Genomic DNA, 15,378 nt, shown 5'->3' on the forward strand with positions numbered 1-15,378 from the left:
AGAAACAGACTTCATGAGGATGGTCTGAGGGCCCCACATCCTCTAGTGGGCCCTGTGATTACTGCCTGGCACCGTGGAGCTCGATTGGCATTTGCCATTGAACACCAGAATTGGCAGTTCCACCACTGGCGCCCTGTGCTTTTCACAGATGAGAGCAGGTTCACACTGAGCACGTGACAGACGTGAAAGGGTCTGGAGAAGCCGTGGATAATGTTATGTTGCCAGTAACATCGTTCTGCATGACCGGTTTGGTGGTGGGTCAGTGATGGTCTGGGGAGGCATATCCATGGACAGATGCACAGACCGCTACAGGCTAGAAAATGGCACCCTGACTGCCATTTGGTATCAGGATGAAATTCTTGGACCCATTGTCAGACCCTACGCTGGTGCAGTGGGTCCTGGGTTCCTCCTGGTGCTCGACAATGCCCGGCCTCATGTGGCGAGAGTATGCAGGCAGTTCCTGAAGGATGAAGGAATTGATACCATTGAATGGCCCCCACGCTCGCCTGACCTAAATCCAATAGAAGACCTCTGGGACATTATATTTCTGTCCATCCGACGCCGCCAGGTTGCACCTCAGACTGTCCAGGAGCTCAGTGATGCCCTGGTCCAGATCTGGGAAGAAATACCCCAGGACACCATCTGTCGTCTCATTAGGAGCATGCCCCAACGTTGTCAGGCATGCATACAAGCATGTGGGGGCCATACAAACTACTGAGTACCATTTTGAGTTACTGCAATTAAATTTCAGCAAAATGGACTAGCCTGCTGCATCATTTTTTCACTTAGATTTTCAGGGTGTCTTTGAATTCAGTCCACTGTAGGTTGATAATTTTCATTTCCATCAAACGATGTGGCATCATTTCATTCAGTCCATATCAGTATAGATATCCAGCATGATATTTTTTTCCCATTGAGATCTGATGTGTTTTCAAAGTGTTCCTTTAATTGTTTTGAGCAGTGTAGATACTTTGCAGTATTGCATGAGATATGTTTATAATCAAAATTTAAATATCCATAGTACACTTAAAAGTAAACTTTTATAAACCAAAAAGTAAGCCAATTTATCCACAGAAAGTATTGAAATAGTTTACTTACAACTAGTAGTACATTCATATTAGTGTAGTTACAACAAAGTACACTTGTAAAATATTAAAGCCCAAAAAAAGTGCATCCATCGATCATAAAACGTACTCCATGCGGTTCCAAGGGGGTTAATAAAGACCTTCTGAAGCGAATGCATTTGTGTCAGACAAATATCCTTATTTAAAACTTTATAAAGTAAAATAACGAGCTTCCGGCATGACAGCCTTATGCATTTGACTTCTAAAAAGCGCTAACTTCCATAAGTCGAATACGAATGGTGCGCTTGAAGCTCGTTAGACTATGGTCCTTGTGCAGGAGATGCAGGTTTGATCCTATGGGCGGTATAACATTTGAACTTGTACTACAATACAGCTTCAGCACTTTTTTCTTGTGGTTTTCCAGTTGAGAAGGCAATGACCTTTGCCCTGCAGTCACAAACCTGATCCAGCAGTCAGACCTTGTCTGAACCTCTTCGTTAAATTTCAATAAAGGACATTTACACTTAATTATCCAGCTATTTACTGTATACAAGGCTGCCATTTTGGTTGAAGGCTTCATGTCAGTATGACTCTTCAAAGCGGTTCTCAGCTGCTTTGGTGAGTTTCATGTCTTAAGGTTGTTTTTTAATGATGCAGTTTAAGGCTTTCTCCTGCCTCAAATGTATGTAAATGCTGCAGTATAGAGGTACACAGTGAACTCTTCTCTGCATGACTCCAGCCAGCGTATCCGTTAATAAAGCAGATGGGCTGCAGAATCTCTCTGTTTCAGCTTTCGTCTCACAGACATTTTTAAATGCGTAATTGAGTGAGGGTCTCATGTTTCATACTGTTCATTGGCATACTAGTGTTGTTGAGCTATCTGTGTTGTTCTTCAAGGTTTGACTGTACCAATCCATTTGCTCTGCAGCTTCTGTCACACAATAAATGACGTGATGTGACTCATTGTCCTGGTTCATTGTCATTAGCATCAAAACATCTGACAAATCAGAAGAGGGCAGAAAAAGTCACTAGACCTTTGGGAAGCCACTTGAAGTGTGACTAGCAGAGAGTTCCTGTGAGAGCAGGATAACAGCTGTTTCTCTCCACGCTATGGCTTTTCTATTAGTCCATGTGTCTGAGTCACAGATGAACGTCCCGTCAGCTGCTGTAATGATGTCATGTTCAGATGAAAGAGGCCTGACTCCTACAGAGGTTTGTGTGCTGCAACAACGAGATCTGGCGTTTAATAGCACACCTGCTTGAGCCTCAGAGCCTGTGGAAAATATCCAGCCCATTCACAACTGCAATGTTGCATCTTTTCCAGTCAATAGCTCTGTTTTGCACACTGTCATCTGCTCACAATGGCAGGGGTCATTTGAATACTTTTTACCTTCCAGATGGGACGTTTCATAATCAAATCCTTATTTTTCTCTTTTCTGTTCATTTACGGTGTCCTTGGTGCAGCGCCCAGATATGAATGCTGTGAAACAGAAAAAAGTGTTTTTAATTGTGTAACTGTAGGTAATTGATTGTTTAGGCCGCTATTAATCATAGTTCAAAAGCTCTGCCGGTTTTCAATGTTCTGTGAAGCCATTTGTGAACAACTTTTCTGTTGAACCCGAGTGCAACTGTTTATTAGAAGTGTTTGTTTGTACTTCTGCTTCTGAAGAAAGAGAGTTATTTTTCTTCTGTATTAGACTTTTCTAATAAATCATGTTTGCCACTAGATGTAATATGCTTTTGCAAATATTGGATGAATATGAGAGTGTATATTTTCCTGATGGTTTGTCCAAATAAAGTTTGGTTTCAGTTTACTCACAAACACTTGTACAAAAGTCATAATTCTTCACCAGTGAACATGAAATCGGTCTTTGTAATGGTCACTCTGTTTCTCGGCTGATGATTGATGGTTCATTTCTTCTCTTCTAGTGGTTTGGGGATCTAGTCACACCAGTTTGGTGGGAGGATGTTTGGCTGAAGGAAGGATTCGCTCATTACTTTGAGTACATCGGGACTGATTTCCTCTTTCCAAAGTGGAACATGGTGAGTTGTTGCTCAGTAGTGAGCACTGTAATATTCAGTTAATTTTATTCAATGAATCATACATAACTTTAAATGGAAAAATATTTGATGTGAAACAATGTACATACATACATTCTATACAGAGAGAGTTTTGATAGTTTTAATGCTATTCAGATGTCTGAATATCTTCAAATAAGAGCAAATCTTCAATGCTTTTCACACACACAAGAACTTGAGCATTTCTCCTTGTGCCAAGATTCGGTTGAGCAGGAAACAACAATTCTCTTGCAGTGCACTTGAGTGCTATAGATACATTGATTGCCCAATTTTGCCTGTTAAATGTTGAAAACAGCCTCTCAAGACCAAATTTTATGGACATTTATGTCTTATTTAATCTGTTTCATATCAAATAAAACAACAGAAGGCAATTTTCAGTTGTTTGGCTATTTCTTACCAGGTACAGAATTTTTTTATGTGTCTCTCTGTGGGTTGAGTTGCTCTGTCCAGTGATTTCTCAGTATTGGGTCAGTCAACTGTCAGAATGTAATTGTATCACTGTATGCCAGTCACTGCTGCCTGGTCAGTGTCACTCAGCATGACCAGTAACCTCACTCTAAAAAAGTATTTTTTGCTCTTGCTGAAGTCGTCTAAGAGAAATGTCACAGTTTATAGGTACTTAGTTAAATGTTTTTGTAGTTGAAGTTGTAGATTAAAGGGTTAGTTCACCCAAAAATTAAATTTCTGTCATTAATTACTCACCCTCATGTCGTTCCACACCCGTAACACCGTGTCTACATCAGATGTCTACACTGTCTACACTGAGCGTGACAAGCTGACCACTGCAAAGCACTTGGACTACGTCAGAAATAGAATGGGGAATATGTTTACTGTTGGGAATTTGACGTGTCACGACGTGTCGCGTCGCGCCCCGCCGCATCCAGTGTAGACAATATCACTGATTCTAATGGGTTCTATTGTCTTTTGACCACTCGCGTCCAGTGTAGACACGGTGTTATACCTTCGTTCATTTTCGCAACACAAATTAAGATATTTTTGATAAAATCCGACGGCTCATTGAGGCCTGCATTGACAGCAAGTTAATTTACACTTTCAAATGCCCGGAAAAGTACTAAAAACATTTTTAAAACAGTTTGTGTGACTACAGTGGTTCAATCCTTAATGTTATAAAGCGACGAGAATACTTTTTGTGCGCCAAAAAAACTAAATAACAACTTTATTCAACAATATCTAGTGAGCTGCATGAAGCTTCGAAGCTTTATGAATCTTTTGTTTCGAATCAGTGGTTCGGAGAGCATATCAAACTGCCAAAGCCACGTGAACCATTGAAATTTCGAAACACTTATGATGTAACGAAGCCGTTTACTAAAATCACGTGACTTTGGCAGTTTGGCAGATCGTTTGATAAACGCTCCGAACCCCTGATTCGAAACAAAAGATTCGTAAAGCTTCAAATCTTCAAGAAGCAGTGTTTTGAAATCGCCCATCACTAGATATTGTTGTTATTTTGGTTTTTTTGGCACACAAAAAGTATTCTTGTCGCTTCATAACATTAAGGTTGAACCACTGTAGTCACATGAACTGTTTTAAATATGTCTTTAGTTGCTTTCTGGGCATCTGAAAGTGTTAATTTACTTGCTGTCAATGCAGGCCGTTCTGAACCATCGGATTTCATCAAAAATATCTTAATTTGTGTTCCGAAGATGAACGAAGGTCTTACGGGTATGGAACGACATGAGGGTGAGTAATTAATGACAGAAATAATAAATAATACTATTTAATTTTGTATTTTAGTCTCAAGGTTTCTCTCTGGGTAGCTCAAATGACAATGTTTTACAATGACAAAGTATGCATTTGATTTTATTAGCTGTCAGTAAATTAGCGGGCAAAATGGAGGCATGCATGGACTGGTTCATTATGAGCTTGTAAAGAACAAATTGTTCCAACAGTTTTAATGGTTATTATGAGCGCAGTTTGAGTCTGAGTTCATGTGCAGCAAGAATCATATCTAATGGTGTTGAGCTCTGTTATCACACGCCTCTATTTTTCAGTCCTGCTGCATTGCCACAGCAACCGGTGCTTATGCCATCATATTTTGCTGTTTTAATGAAACTTCAGTCTATATGTAGTCCTCTCCAGATGTTCAATGAATTATCAGAGCTGTGAAATAATATTACAGCACCACAGAATGAATAATTAGCTTATAATACGTTCTGAACAATGCGTTTAAATATTCTTACCTGTGCTAGTTTGCAAAAATTATTGTAAAATTTGCAAATATTATTCAGTGGGAAAAGACAAACTACATTATTAGTGTTACACCTCTGTGTCAGTCTGAACAAAAACTGCTAATTTACTGCGGAGCTTCACAGAGCTGGAATTTGTGCCAAAGCTGCCATTGAAAAAACACTTGAATTCAAGGCTGGCACATATAAACTAGAGCACAAAATCGAATCTCCTATAAACAAAGTGCAATGTAAAAAAAGATTCATGGTCTAATGATTCATCCACATCCATTTCCTCCATCCAGATGGGTTCACGTTTGGAGAAAGACAGTCAATAGGTTCAGTGATGCTCTGAATGGTTGTATAACAGCCAAGAATTATGAGGCTATTTGACCAGACCAGGTGCACCAAACACAATATCATCTCATGATATTTCTGTATTATAGGATGATAAATAGATCCAGGAGTGTTTGTGAACACCAGGAGGAAGTCAAACACCTTCAAAGACTTCTCCAGTCACTATATCTGAACATTATTAATATTTTATGGGAATTTCTAGAGTCATGACGAGAACAGAAATTCCACCTTCTTCCCCTAAAAAAAAACTTCTTTTTGAAGAATGATGCAATCCTGCAGTTCTTCTGAAGACCATTCTCTTCATAAGGATCTAGATATCAGTATATTTTAGACCATCAGTTTAATTCATGTAGCATAAGTAGCATACATTATGATAACTCACATTTTTTTGTTTGTTAACTGTTTAATGTCTGTGTATCACTTACCTTCCATAGTAAAATCCACTTTTACTGAAAAAGCAACCTGATAAAATTATAGAAGGACAAGGTTTGTTTGAGTGTAATGGTGTTAGCAATTAGCATAATGCTATTCCAGTCCAGCTTTAGTCATCTGTAATCCTGCGATTGTGATGCACTTAAGTGCACTTAAAGTGATGAAGGCTAAAACACAACATTTTGCTCCTGTTAACCTTTAATACTAAAAGTTTATTATTTTATTTTTTTTTATTTTAAATTTTTATTTATTTGTCTATTTTGAGTAATATAAATGTCAATACAGTTGTTTAATACTTGTGTGTTTTCTGCTCACGCACTCACATTCTCATTCACATAATGACCTTCCCATCCCGTCTGTCCCAGTATTTCATACCTCTCTGCTCCAAGCCACCTTGGTTATGGGGCATCAGCCAAGCAGAGAGACCATTTAGGGAACATCATTTCAGGGAGCAATTGGATCTTTCTCATCCGATAAGCTTTGTCTCTAAGCATTCCCCTACCACAATTTGGATAATATTTCACATTTCAAGGAGAAGGAGTCTAAACCAGGACTGAAAACTCACAAATGCACAGAGAAATGTGGGAATGGATTTGACAAGAGTCCTTAATAGGTCATTAAAACAGCCTATAGGACCCTCCACCTGCTCATATACTGGACTGTTGGCTTTCCTCCTCTTTCTCATATCCGTCCTGCTTGAGAAGCTCTTAGCAAGGTTTGGTTACCCATCATACATTGCTCCAAAGCTGCTGACCTGAATGCCACTGTGGTCTCTGAGCTTAATCAGTGAGAAACTTCAGGTGATGATGTTGAGACGTTAATAAGCAGGATCGAAATGAAGTATCATTGGACCTAAAGACCTTGTTGAGAGGACATATGGGCCAGATGGAAGCTCTTCTCATTGCACTCATTTTATAGTGCCCACTTACGTGACTCACATAAAATCGACTCTACATCACCAGCTGTTCTCTCTCTGTCTTTCTCTGTTTCTCTGTATTCACATTCACCATATATAAGTTGTGAATTAACATGAAGGGCTCATTCCCATATATTGATTCCATCTATATACGGTCACTGTGATTTTGCTAAGTAAGACAGGTTCCTGGATCAACATATTTTAGTCCTAATTCTATCCCTACCACTAAACCTAACTTATTCCTAAAACCAGAGGGAAATGATAGGTGAATAACACTGATGTAGAAGCACCTAACCCTGGTTGTAAGCCTAAACTTGACATAAACTGTAAACTTGTCCCACATATCTGATGGTTTATTGGAATGTTGTTCCAGGATCAACAAAGATGTCACTGTCTATATACACAGTATTTACATTAACCTGTGAAGCTTATATTAGTCTGGACTTTAAAGTGACTGTCCATCAGGAAAGACTAATAAGACAATTGCCACACTCTGTTCTCTTCTACAAGACCACTTAAGTGATGATATAAATAGCCTAAGAAATTAGGACACTGATTTCAAAAAGTCACTACTTCTTCTAACATCTTCTCTCTGAAGTTAAATATGAGGGCTAAATTATTGCAGCAGTCCATTAAGTGAAGCATGTTTCAGTTTTTTTATATGACACTGTCAGTGTTCTGTGTGTTTCCCTTGTGTCATATGTTCTTTTGTTCAGTTTTCCCGCCACTAGTTTGTTCCCTTAGTTACCCTGATTTGAGTTTATTAGTCCCAGCTGTGTCTTATTAATTAGCCTTGTTTGCCCCTTTGTCTGACTTGTATATATTCCCTGTGTTCTCCCTCAGTCTTGGTCGGTTGTTGTCGTTGTATCACGTCATTACTACATGTCTCTGTTGTGCCATGTATGTTGATCTCCTGTGTTTGTTTATTAAAATCCCTCTCTCCTTCGCCCAGAGGCGAGACTCTCTCCTTCGCCCAGAGGCGAGACTCTCTCCTTCGCCCAGAGGCGAGACTCTCTCCTTCGTCCCGAGGCGAGACTCTCTCCTTCGTCCCGAGGCGAGACTCTCTCCTTCGTCCCGAGGCGAGACTCTCTCCTTCGTCCCGAGGCGAGACTCTCTCCTTCGTCCCGAGGCGAGACTCTCTCCTTCGTCCCGAGCCCAGAGGCGACTCCCTTCCTCAACCACAGTCCAGTTCCTGTGTCCTGTGCCCATTCCTAGCCCAGAGGACGTTATAGTGTCTATAATGAGACTAGCTATTGTGTGTGTTTGGGCCACCAACACAATGGCTCCAGCCCCTGACCAGCGTCAGTGATGGCTTCAGCCCCTGACAAGCGTCCAGTGGCGGCTCCAGTTCCCGTCCCGAGTCCAGAGGGGGCTCCAGTTCCCGTCCCGAGTCCAGAGGGGGCTCCAGTTCCCGTCCCGAGTCCAGAGGGGGCTCCAGTTCCCGTCCCGAGTCCAGAGGGGGCTTCAGTCCCTGAGTCAGTTCCAGACTCTGCTCCAGTCCCTGAGTCCACTACAGACTCCGCTCCAGCCTGCGAGCCTGCTCCAGACCCCACTCCAGCCCAGAGACCCGTAGCTCCTCCTAAGATTTTTTCTGGGGGCCACCATACACCCCTGAGTTATCGGCGCCACTCTGGGCCCCTGAGTTGCCTGACCCGCCATGGCCCCCCGCACTGCCTGACCCACCATGGCCCCCTGAACTGCCTGATCTGCCATTGCGCCACTCTGGAGGCTCCCTATCACCTGAGCCACGTCCTTACGAGCCACGCCCTTACCAGTGTCCAGAGCGCCCACCCCCCCTCCCCGGTTGGACTTTTGAGGCGTGAGGTTGTGCCTTCTGGGAGGGGGGAGTAATGTCAGTGTTCTGTGTATGTTTCCCTTGTGTCACATGTTCTTTTGTTCAGTTTTCCTGCCAGTTTATTAGTCCCAGCGGTATCTTATTAATTAGCCTTGTTTGCCCCTTTGTCTGACTTGTATATATTCCCTGTGTTCTCCCTCAGTCTTGGTCGGTTGTCGTCATTGTATCACGTCATTACTACACGTCTTTGTTGTGCCATGTATGTTGATTTCCTGCATTTGTTTATTAAAGTCCCTCTGATTGTAGCTCCATCGTCTGCGTGTCTTTCCCATAACCATGCAGTGTGACAGACACAAATATCTAAAGATAATTATACCCCAGATGTAATTCTATTGTAGGGAATTTCACCCTTCATTAGCTGCTGCCTTTAGTAATAGAGTTGTCAAGAAAGAAATCATTTATTTCAATTCCATTCAACAGACACTTTCATCTAAAAATATGATAAATAAAATAAATAAAAAAAATGCCCAACAACACATTAATCTTAGTTTGGCACTCAGATAAATATTCTCTGTATTGATTTGTATGACTTCTCACTTTTATGTGAGTCTGTTTTATGTCTGTCATTTCATTAATCTGCTTTTAGCAGAACATCTGAATATGAGATATTGACATAAAATATATTGACATAAAACTTAGGTTTTCATAAACATAAGTTTCTGGACTTAATTCCATACGTTGTTTGTTTGAGCTCAAATCCCTTGATTAAAATATCCTGCTTTATTAATGTCTTTAGTGGGATTTTAATCAAGCTGCCAAAAGCTTTAATGGGCAAGAATTATTCATAATGATTTAGAATGAAGGTGTAATAAAGCATTCAGAGTACCAAAACCAGACATGTTTATAACAGCTCGTAGTTTGCTGATTTCTCATGCACATTTAATAAATGCATAGGTGAGAAGATAATAAAATAATAAAATGTTAATTTAGCGTGGTTTTATATTTGGTCAGTCAGCGCAGATATTTTGCCAAAGGGCCCATTATGAAGATGTTCAGAATATGAACATGCAGTGTAATGCTTTCATATATAATTCATGTGGTTACAAAACTGGAGCAAGTGATATTCAAACATTTAATATGAACATTAAGTTTCTGTGCTTATTCTGATATAATATGTTGTTTGTGTATTTACATGGTGTGTCAAGATAATTCAAGGAAAAACATAGTACCATGGCATTTTTAATTGCTTCATCGTGATGTATTTTCTTATTATGTTACTTTTTAAACAGTTAAAAATTAGTTGAGACTTCCTTAAAAATAGGAAATAACCTGATATCCGAGTAACATCCTCATGTGGTCCTGAGCAACTGACTGAATTTGAGATTGTGACTCTCTGCTAATCCACAGACACAGTGAATGATGAGGGTCTTTATAGTGAATCCTACAGGGAGACATTTGATAAGAGCAGAGAGACAGACAGACCCTTGTACAACTCACACACACACACATTGATTGTATTGTAGCTCAAGTAGCAGCAGTGAGTCATGTTGGTGCTCGTGTGGCAGCAGTGAATATTCATCAGATCAATGAATTATGGAAGCTTCTGCAGGTATAAAGGCTCAGTCATGAAAGATATGAGCTAGATTTTCCCATAACCACTTTCTAATTTCATTTATAGAGCAGCTCAAAGTTATTTTTACTTTTGAAAATAAAACAGAAGCTTTAATGAGACAGGTTTATGTGTTTGATAATGTAAAAAACGAATAAAGTCTCTCATTCTCATCCACAGGAGAAGCAGAGGTTTCTGACGGATGTTCTTCATGAGGTGATGTTATTGGACGGTTTGGCCAGTTCTCATCCGATCTCTCAGGAAGTGTTTGAAGCTACAGACATCGACAGAGTGTTTGACTGGATCGCATATAAGAAGGCAAGAGAATCATAAACTCCTACAGGCTTTATCTGCATGATGGAAAAGATTATAAACCTTTAATGTTGAGCTGCACTGAATGAACTGGTTTATACTCAAAATTAAACATAAATAAGCACATTGCACTTCTCTTTTATACAGCAAGACAGTAGAAGAGAAACAATGACTTTGTAAAACAACAGAATCGTCGGTCTAATCAGTCAATTATTTATGTGCGGACTTCATTGTTAACTTTATCTTTTATTAAGTCCAGTAAACACCTCAGTTTGCTTGTTATTTTTCTCCCAAGTAAAGAATTCTCAGTTTATCTTTGTGAATTGTAAATTGAGTCATGCTGTTATAAGCCTCTTCACATACACAAGAAGAACAGTTTAATTAAAAGCTTGTTTTGTAGTAAGTCGAGGACAGAAACTGTTACACTGAGAGATTGTGAGGTTTTGTGTCCTCTGGAGACTTTAGTGGCACAATAAACATTTCATCTTAGACCAGACAACATCTATTTAATTACCTCTTTCTCACTGGAACACACTTTACTGTGAAAAAAAACTCCAGCGTCCAAATATATCCTCTCATCCAGAACATCTGAAAGCCATTAAAGGAACAAAGAGCAGTGAAGAAAAATCTTTGTCCTGTATCAGAGTTCAAATGCAGATAAAATCATGAAGATTTGAGTTTCTGCTTCAACTCTCCCTTGAGCTGTCAGTCAGTTCAAAGCCGGTTTGTGATTGGCTCTTGCTCTTCCTCAAGCCCCTCCCCCCGTTTCCCCACAGGTTCTGTGGTGTTATGAACTCTGTCAGTCACACTGCAGTGACCCTGACACCCGGCCGTCCCTCATCACTTCCTCCTCACACTCTAAAGACTCTGATATATCCCACAACATCCCATGAGCCCCCAGCGCTAACAGGAAGTGACACTCATCACACAGATAGTGGAGGGAGGAATGGGAATTAGATGCTGTCAAATGAGCATGTCAAAGTCACTCAAAATCAAGAAAGATACAGACTCATAAAACAGCAGAGAAAAAAACAGGATGAGTGTCATGGAGTCCTTGTTTAGATGAACCAGAGGTGCCATAATTAATAAATGAACTATTATTAAAGGGTTAGTACACCCAAAAATGAAAATTCTGTCATTAATTACTCACCCTCATGTTGTCCCAAACCCGTAAGACCTTTGATCATCTTAGGGACACAAATTAAGATATTTTCGATGAACTCTGAGAGCTTTCTGACCCCTCCATACACAGCAATTTAATTACCACTTTCAAGGCCCAGAAAGGTAGTAAAGACATCGTTAAAACAGTTCATGTAACTACAGTGGTTAAACCTTAATTTTATAAAGTGTCGAGAATACTTTTTGTGCGCAAAAACAAAACAAAAATGACTTTTATTCAACAATTTCTTCTCTTCCCTGTCAGTTTCCTGCACTGTTTACGTTGAAAACACAGTGCAGCACTTCCAGGTTCTACATCAGAATGCTGACGTTTTTTCTTATTTAATTTAATTTAATTTTTGTTAATTTAACAAAAATACCAGGAAGTAAATAGAAAATCAGTAGCTCATAACCAGAAGTTCAGAAGTTCATCTGCCTTGAACAGTTCTCCATCACTATAGAATTATAGATTTTAAAACTTTCCTGTTCAAATAACACACATTTATGTACAGAAGTGCTTTAATAAAAATACAAGCTTCACATTTCTGAGTTTAAACCCTATAGAATATTTTGCACCACTGACTTCCATAATAAATTATGTATAGCCTACATTTTGAACATTTTTAAAACAATTTTCTGTGGTAATCGAAAGCATGTCAGATATGCTGTTCAAAAAGCTGGAAACTATGTGTATTTTGTTGGGTTTTGTATGTATGTGAACAGTCTTTATTGAACGTGTGTTTACTGTGTGTCTGCAGGGAGCCGCTCTGATCCGTATGCTGGCAAACGTCATGGGACAGACGCTATTCCAGAGAGGCCTCAATGTAAGTCAATAGTTTTCTTTTATCTTCTCTCTTTGTGGTCACAGATGATTTTGCACTCATGCTTTTACTCCTAATGTGTCTTGTGAATATGTTTATAAGGCTCTACAGTATGTATGAATTATACATTCAGCTTCATAACAGGATTGTGGCAAAATACCTATAAAACTTCTCTTTTTTTCAAAAGCTCTATCCTCATTAAATCCTGTAAAGAAAATCTGAAAGTGCTACAAATAAATCTTACCGTTCAAAACTATCACAACAAATATTAATTTCTCAAGCCCCTTCAAGTTGTTCTGAGTGTCACATATGTTATTGCTATGAGCATCTCAGAGATTATTCAACGTGCCGGTTTACATCTTATCTTTAGAGCTACAACAGCTTGTTGTCGTGTCACGCGCTGCAATTAAGCTTGAGGTGAAATTGACACAATCAGGCAAGCGATTAAACATGTTCGTGCCAGAAATTCATTTCATATCTGAAATATTCACAATCAGAAGTTTCTGAATCATTCTCTGTGTTAAACCGGTTCACAGTCATGGCTTCGTCAAGATCTGATGAAACACATCAGTTATGTTAAAGCACAAGTGTCTTGTATTGTGTCGATGTAGGTGAACAGAGTATCAGCACGAGGATTTTGCTGTGCTGTTTGTTTATAGTCACATGGTCATCTTCTGTGAATCTCTTCCTGCGTCCCGTCTACCAGTTCACGCCCCTCAGAAGTGAACAGCAGATCTCTACATGTATTATTAGACAGTATTAATGGTTTTGTGGACACCATATGGCTGCTACATGAAACTACATCCTGAAAAGTAGTTTTGGCTGTGAACAAACAAGCTGCAGTTTTGAATTCAGTGAGAGTAAATCCATAAATGAATGAATGTTAAATGTAAATTAGTTGGAGGTACAAATCCCTTTTTCTTTGACATGTAAGTTTACACTTTCAGAGGTGTAAGACTCCTCACATTCTAGATCCAAATAAATCACTTTTCAAAACATCCGTAACTTCTCATTTTATTTCTTTATGACTGAGACGCTGTCAAAAATCTGTCAGTTTCTGAGTTTCTTTCTGGGTTATTTTTGACGCTGTGGTTTAATGTTGCTCTTAGTGGCTGGAAACACAATCAGGTCATGTTTTCTACAGAGCTGCAGATTTAATGCTTCATTTACAGATGTAACAGCTGCACATTTTATATTGCTTTATACTGTATTGCAGCACAAACACATGTCTGACCAGTAGACTGATATGTCTAATGCACATGTGTTCACATATCTTGGATATGACTATAAATGTAATTAGTGTGTTTGGTTTTGTCCAGTATCTACTGTAGTAAACCTGTGGTACACCAATATACTGATTAGTGCAAAATCAAGAAATTGTACAAATCTAAATTTTGGTTAATCAGAAAATCAATATGACATTGTGGGGGTTTCTGGAAAATCTTTTATGTCTTTCTTAATGTCATTTTTTTATCTTTTATAAAATAAATTGAACACACTAAAATATTTTGTGATTAATCTCATAATTTTTGACAAATGTATAGAAAGATTTTGATTAAAATTAAAGGTCACACTTTATTTCGATGGTCCAGTTCTACTAACTATACAGATATGTAACTTTGCAACTACATGTCAAATAACTCTCATTGAGTATTAGTAGACTGTAGTAGACTGTTAGGTTAGATGTTAGGATTCGGGTTAGTAGAATAAGTTGCCATGTAGTGGCAAAGTTACTTATAGTCTGTAGAATGTTTCTCATCTTTGATGAGCATCAAATTAAGTGTTTTAAAGGGTTAGTTCACCCCAGAATGAATATTCTGTCATTAATTACTCACGCTTATGTCGTTCCAAACCCGTAGGACTTTCGTTCTTCTTCAAAAGACAAATTAAGATATTTTTGATGACCGAATTGTGTCAGATTTCCTTCCATGGACTGCATTTGCAAATTTGGACTAAATCGCTCGATTTATATGGATTCGTTTTCCGATCTCTTAATGAACTTTTTGAAGCGTCAAAGTGGTCATTTGTGTTCTGAAGATGAATGAAAGTCTTAGGGGTGTGGAACGACATGAGGGTGAGTAATTAATGACAGAATTTTTATTTTGTGGTGAACTAACCCTTTAAGAAGACAGTCTACTAATACTCTAATGAGATTGAGTAATTACAAAGTTACTTATAGTTATAGTATAATAATGTCTAAAGTGAACCATCGAAATAAAGTGTTATTAATTAAATTAATAAAAATATTCATTCATTCATTCGTTCGTTCTCTGAATTTTTTGTTGTATTACCCATAGTTTCTGCTTGATGAACTCCTAAACCCCTCTAGATCTGCAAGTCTGTGTATTTAATTGGAGAAACACAACATTACACCTCTTCCAGCGATCCATCGCTCCTCTCTCATCTGCTGTCTGTGTTTCTCTGTTCACTGAAGCTCATTTCATTCTCTCAGTGTCTGTCTTTGGCTCTGTGTGGCATCTCTTCTCCTCCTCGTGTCTCTGCATAATTGAAGCAGCAGACAGACGTGAATGCTGAACAGTTCAGAAGCAACAGACGGGCTGAAGTCCCACCCGGATCACCGTTTACCATCCCTCTTTCTCTCTGTGAGGATGAGGGCGTCTTTATTGGTAAATGGTGGATGGGCTGGTG

At 39.1% G+C, this 15,378-nt stretch overlaps 1 protein-coding gene across 1 annotated transcript in view; it reads left to right on the forward strand.

The window, feature by feature from the left end:
- The window catches only part of LOC127511012 (thyrotropin-releasing hormone-degrading ectoenzyme-like), a 140,806-nt gene that overhangs the window by 74,076 nt on the left and 51,352 nt on the right, over positions 1-15,378 (forward strand). The window contains exons 5-7 of the mRNA XM_051891272.1: positions 2,994-3,107; positions 10,619-10,756; positions 12,667-12,732. Coding sequence (XP_051747232.1) covers positions 2,994-3,107; positions 10,619-10,756; positions 12,667-12,732 — 318 coding nt within the window. The remainder of the gene's footprint in view (positions 1-2,993; positions 3,108-10,618; positions 10,757-12,666; positions 12,733-15,378) is intronic.

The sequence above is a fragment of the Ctenopharyngodon idella genome, chromosome 4 (genome assembly GCF_019924925.1).
Source record: "Ctenopharyngodon idella isolate HZGC_01 chromosome 4, HZGC01, whole genome shotgun sequence".
In the NCBI taxonomy this organism is placed as follows: domain Eukaryota; kingdom Metazoa; phylum Chordata; class Actinopteri; order Cypriniformes; family Xenocyprididae; genus Ctenopharyngodon; species Ctenopharyngodon idella.